The 6,197-nt window shown below is 37.6% G+C and overlaps 1 protein-coding gene across 1 annotated transcript; it reads left to right on the top strand.

The window, feature by feature from the left end:
• The first annotated feature begins 1,228 nt into the window (after positions 1-1,228).
• On the top strand, positions 1,229-4,033 carry LOC127165080 (stonustoxin subunit beta-like). The gene is made up of 5 exons (XM_051109375.1): positions 1,229-1,637; positions 1,894-2,067; positions 2,456-2,629; positions 3,023-3,069; positions 3,156-4,033. The coding sequence occupies exons 1-5, from the start codon at positions 1,555-1,557 to the stop codon at positions 3,689-3,691; spliced, it is 1,014 nt and encodes a 337-aa protein (XP_050965332.1). The 5' UTR covers positions 1,229-1,554; the 3' UTR covers positions 3,692-4,033.
• Positions 4,034-6,197: the final 2,164 nt, after the last annotated feature.

Genomic DNA, 6,197 nt, shown 5'->3' with positions numbered 1-6,197 from the left:
ACTCTCACAAATAATGAACATTTGCTGTTTCTCCACCATTATGATCCTCATGACCCCCATAGTGTACTCATTCCAAATGCAAAGCTTTTCAAACATTTGCAATAATAATAATAATTTGGCACATGGTGAATCACATACAGTGTCTGTCACGTTATATCTGTAAAGTTCAAATTCAGGACTGAGAGATTCAGATTAAGGTTTTTATTTAATTGATGAGACATTTAAATGATGAACTAATTTAGTGAGAGAAACGACACACGCGTAGGTTTTAAATTCGGCTCCACTGTAAACAGGTAAAACAGGAAAACAACACACACACTCCGTTTATGTTTGCGTACCCTCAACATTCTCATAAAGGTAAGTAAGAGATTTTTTAGGATGTGCTTATTTTCTATTTTCTTTAGTATCTAACGTTATATCCACATGTTGTTTTGGTTTATCAATGCTATTCAGTGGTGTAGTGCGGGTATACAGTGTAATGACAAATTTGGATAAATGCAAATATTCCCTAAAAGCACCAAGTAAAGACATTGATGCTGTCGGGAATGTGGTGCTCGATTCCTTTGAAATATGTTTGATGGTTGCGTCCGCACCGTCCCCCACCCCAGATGCTGCCTGTTTATACGCGAGAGCATGTCGGGAAGGCGCGCTTACTGGTAAAATATTTATTATTGGTAGCTAATTTGAATCAGTACATTATAACGAAAACAATACTTTAAAAAGCAGGTTCTTAAACCGGTGAACCGAAGATGTGACAAGCATGATGAACATCAACATACTGTTTTCTTAAGTGGACACAGTACTACACCGAAAGTTGAATAAATTAATAATATTAATAATAATATGATGATAATGAATTGATGCTTCTACCAAACATTTCTGATGACCCTTTCTACATAGATTGTTAGAAATGCTAGATGATCTGTCAAATACTAAAATAGTGGCTTAAACAGCTGACGAAGGGCAATGTGATGTTCTGTGAGGAGGACCTGACTGAGAGCGGCATAGATGTCACTGATGCCTCAGTGTATTCTGGGATTTGCACTGAGATCTTTAAGGAGAAATCTGTGATTCATCAGAGGAAAGTCGACAGCTTCATTCATCTGAGCGTTCAGGAGATTCTTGCTGCTTTCTATGTATTCTTCTTCCACATATTCAGCACTACACAAGCATGTTTTAATTCACTGCACAAACTCCATGAAAGAGTGGTGGATGAAGCCCTTAAGAATGAGAATGGACGGCTGGATCTGTTCCTGCGGTTCCTGCTGGGCGTCTCACTGGAGTCCAATCAGAGACTCTTACAGGATCTACTGACACACACAGAGAACAGCTCAGAGAGCATCAGGAGAACCACACAGTAGATCAAAGATGGACATGGACTCTCCACTGAAAGATCCATCAATCTGTTCCTCTGTCTGCTGGAAGTGAAAGATCAGACTCTGTACAGAGAGATTCAGGAGTTTGTGAAATCAGACAAACACTCAGAGAAGAAACTCTCTCTGTCTCAGTGCTCAACAATCGCCTACATGCTTCAGATGTCAGAGGAGGTGCTGGATGAGCTGGACCTCAAGAAATACAACATCAGATGAGGGGAGAAGAAGACTGATAGCAGCTGTGATCAACTGCAGAAAAGCTCTGTGAGTGTTACAATGAAAAAAAACTGAATGTTTATGCAAAGTAACAATCCTCTCTGAAAAGTATGTCTGCACTATCATGCATGTCTGTACTTTCTTCTGCACTGAAAGCTCATGTTGCCAAGTGTGTACTTTGCAATAAAGCTGTTTCTGACTTTTAAATGATAATTTATGATGTTCACAATGATTAAACTTGTATTAAATTTATTTATTTATTTATTTATTTATTGACTGAAAATTGTCTTTTAATCTCTTTCAGTTTTGCTGGCTGCAATCTCACTTCTCAGAATTGTGAAACTGTGTCATTGGCTTTTCAATCCTCAAACTCTGTCCTGAGAGAGCTGGATCTGAGTAACAATGACCTGCAGGACTCTGGTGTGAAGCTGCTCTCTGATGGACTGAAGGATCCAAACTGTCAGCTGGAGATACTGAGGTTTGTGAACACAGTGGTACATTCATACCCACTACCACTCAAATGTGGCCCAGGTTACGAGAGTAACCTTGGTTCTTTGAGGTGGACAAGGGGGAACAAGACACTGTATCTGATGAAATGCTTTGGGGAATGCCCTTAGCATCACCGGTGCCTGAAACGTGTGTCCAAGCACAGCAATTCTATTGGCAGATGACAGTCTATGACATCATAGACAGTCCATGAAAGCATAATAGAGCATCCACAGTGTACATCATTAACTTCTTTGACTGAAGGAGATGTTACATGCAAATTTTGTGACTTCAAATTTTATTGGGGAGACTGACAGACAAAAGGGTTCCGAATTTTAACGTGTAGTTCTAATGCAACATAATACTTCTCTATGCTGTAGGTTGTCTGGCTGTATGGTGACAGAGGAAGGCTGTGGTTATTTGTCTTCAGCTCTGAGTTCAAACCCCTCACACCTGAGAGAGCTGGATCTGAGCTACAATCACCCAAGACAATCAGGAGTCCAGCTGCTCAAAAACAAACTGGAGGATCCAAAATATAAACTGCAGATACTCAGGTATGAATATAATATATTTGTGTGTGCATACTTATACATTGGTTTACTCAAGACTTACCTCCTAACATAAACACTGCAATATTCTGTTGTTTAGAATATAAGCATTATCAATTATTTTTGACCCACAGAGATAAGGGTTAAGGTTGTGGCTAATCGTTAGGGCCAAAATCTTATAAAATGTTTTGATAAATTGCTTATTCACATTGCATAAATTATACAAAATTTTATAAATACTTCAGCAGCTACAGTATTAATAGGTTAGATGTTGTAGCTGTTGACAAATTAGTCATTACATCAATTTGAAATGTGATTGACAGTGATTTTTAGTGAATGTTAGTGTGACTCTGTTTCACTGTCAGGTTGTTAATGTTTGATGTGTATATATTTGTCTAGATTGGATCATGGGGAAGACTTCAGGATCAGACCAGGACTACAAAAATGTAGGTCTTAACACAATTTTCACATGTATTTAGCATCACTTAAAAATGGTCCATGATACAGTTCTCATCTCTCTTTTTGTGTTCAGATGCCTGTGATCTCACACTGGATCTAAACACAGCAAATACTAAACTCATCCTGTCTGAGGGGAACAGAAAGGCGACACTTGTGGAAGATCATCAGGCATATCCTGATCATCCAGAAAGGTTTGAGCACTACGAGCAGGTTCTGTGTGGACAGAGTTTGACTGGACGCTGTTACTGGGAGGCTGAATGGAGTGGCTGGGTTGACATAGCAGTGACGTATAAAGGAATCAGCAGGAAAGGAAGAAGTGATGACTGTGATTATGGACTCAACGATAAGTCCTGGAGTTTGAGCTGCATTAAGGGCAGATACACTGTCTGGTATGATAAAATCAGCATTGATATTCCTGTACCTTTACCACAGTCTAATAGAGTAGGAGTGTATCTGGACGTGTCGGCCGGCACTCTGTCCTACTACAGCATCTCTGACACACACACACTCACACACTTACACACATTCAACACCACATTCACTGAACCCCTGTACGTTGGCATTGGGGTTTTTTATAATAACTGCTCAGTATGTCTGTGTCAGATTTAATGACCTGCAGATGAGAACAACAGAGAACATTTCTCACATTCCATATTTCTCACAAATTCCTAACAACTCTCTTTCCATACAGTTTCAAGTTTTACATGAACACATTCACCTGTAAATTCATCCTAAGCTATAATGCTTGTTTGGTGTAAATGAATGTGTCTTTACTGATCTCTCAAAAACCTACTCACTTATACCAAAGTGAAATTGATGGAGGCTGGTTAAAATGTCAGCTTTGGAGCAAAAAGTTATTTCAGTTTTGTTTAGAAGCTTGTTGCAGTGTTCAGCTGCTTTATTTGAATCATTTTCTTTACTTTTACTGTCCTGAAAATCATTAAGAATGTTTTTTATGTATTAATTTTTTTTTTTGAATTGTTATTGAACAAAAAAGACAATGGATAATAATATTGTGTGAAACTTGCTATTTATGTATTTATATATAAGAAGCAATATGAAAATACATGTTTATATACATATATTATTATATTATATATTTTGCTGTTTTTTTTGTTTTGTTTTGTTTTGTTTTGTTTTTTTTTCTTTTGTTTTGGCTGTTCTGTTACATTCTGCACTAAAAAAATAAAAATGATGTAATAAATAGTTTCAGTCACACTATATTTTTTTTTCACTTTGCTCTAAAGATCAAAAACATTTGACCAAACTGATTAAAGGCCTGATAAAGGGTTTATATTTATTGATCAACAGAGGCGTTCAGCATGATGCAGTAGATATGGTATATTTTTATTTTTTCCCATATTATACTGTATGTCATGTAGCCTATCAAAATGGCACAACTGCACAATTAACCCATTAGCGTTCCAACGGTGTGACGTTTTGTTGCATTGAGTTAAATTTGACAGGAATGCTAAGGGGTTAACTACATAATTACAAATAAGGAAATAATCTTGAAACTATGATAAACATTGCAATATATAATTAATTGTTATTAGTAAAAACGCAATTATGACAAGTAATGCTGAAAATATTTAAAGCTAAAATGGCTTGCCATACAAGTCAAGTGAAGAAATTTTTGATGAATGTTTTATTCTTATGATAGTTTACAAGTTGAACAAGATTTTAAAAATGTATCTAATATAACCAAATTATATTTGTTTTCATGCTGAAGATATGAAGATTGAAGATATGCAACAGACATATTTATCATTTATTTATCAAGTTTACAGCTTTCAGATATGACAGAATATATTAATTACATTTATAGACCTGGTGTTCTGCAGTAAACCTCTAGAGGGAGCCCTGGTGTGAAAGATTGGCTGTGACAGTTAGAGAAAGCAGAGTACCTTGCAAACAATCCTGTTCTTAGGGCTAGCCTAAGGGCCCCTGAGGTCTCTCAACTTGTCAGCAGGTGGTGATAGTGCTCCTTTCGTCCACCCGCTCTGTCTCTTGAATTCTGTAACCACACCTTTATCTCACTCTCAACTTCACAATCAGGATTGGGTGAAAGGAGTGTTTCCAATATGCCTCTGAAAAGCAAATAGGCCTATATCTGGCTTGTGCGATCCACTTTCCTGCAGAGTTTAGCTCTAACTCCAAACTTTGCAGGAAAGTGGTTTTCACCAGCCAGATCCCTGGCCTGTATGAAACGACAGGTTCTGAAAAGGTCTCTTTTGCTTTGAGCCATTCCAGTTCAATTGAGTGGCCAAAGAATGGCCAGTCAGTGTTGTTTGTACTCTCTTAGTTGCATTACAGGGCTGCCTACACAAAACCTGCATGGGCCCTAAGGTACAAAAGTTGCTCTGTCCCCGAACGGGCTGGGCCATCATGGAATTAATGTGGGCTGCTCACAGAGAGCCTGCGGTGAGCCCAAAGCTGTGGGCCCCACCTGGGCAAGTCCACACTGGGCCTGTTTATGTTTGACGTGGGCTGGCCCTAGCCCACTGTGGCCGCGAAGAGCCAACATGGGCCTTGTTTATCTAAAAGTGCACATCCTTGTTTTAGGCCTAGCCAAAAAGCCACGTGTTGACTGTGAAACAGCAGATTTTAATTATATGCATTTATGGTGTAATTACTACATTATCAATCCATGTTCATTTTTTACCGCTCTCACTTTAATTCAGCATATGCAGCACAGAAAAATAGACTTGCTGCACTTGTCCGGTGACCAAAAATAGCCATAAAGACTGGTTAAAATTTCAGCTCTGAATTGGTAAGTTACTTAATTTTTTGTTTAGAAAGTTGTTGCTTTTTATACCGTTTCTTTATTTTTACTACCTTCTGGAATGTCTTCTTGAAATTGTTAAGTATTATTGTTTTTTTTGTTGTTGTTGTTGTTGTTGTTGTTGTTTTTTAAATTGTGGGAGTATATCCCATTTTCGTTTGCACATTTCATAAAAACAATATTTATACACTGTCTTTTTGTCTCTGTTGTCTAGCGCCCTCTTCTGGAAATAGATTAAACGTTTTCATTAAATATTTATTAATTCGTGTTAACCACTGAGGATTGAACTGAGAATCTGTGGTAATTTACTTTGCATTTAATTTTGAACAA

Source organism: Labeo rohita, chromosome 1 (genome assembly GCF_022985175.1).
Source record: "Labeo rohita strain BAU-BD-2019 chromosome 1, IGBB_LRoh.1.0, whole genome shotgun sequence".
Lineage (NCBI taxonomy): Eukaryota > Metazoa > Chordata > Actinopteri > Cypriniformes > Cyprinidae > Labeo > Labeo rohita.
This window is presented reverse-complemented; position numbering and strand designations above follow the sequence as displayed.

Bases quoted from the DNA above. Each gene is read 5' to 3' on its own strand.
- LOC127165080 (XM_051109375.1), top strand. From the start codon at position 1,555: ATGAGCTGGACCTCAAGAAATACAACATCAGATGAGGGGAGAAGAAGA. The intron at 2,068-2,455 runs GTTTGTGAACAC...TCTATGCTGTAG, and splicing joins TGTCAGCTGGAGATACTGAG to GTTGTCTGGCTGTATGGTGA. The intron at 2,630-3,022 runs GTATGAATATAA...ATATTTGTCTAG, and splicing joins TATAAACTGCAGATACTCAG to ATTGGATCATGGGGAAGACT.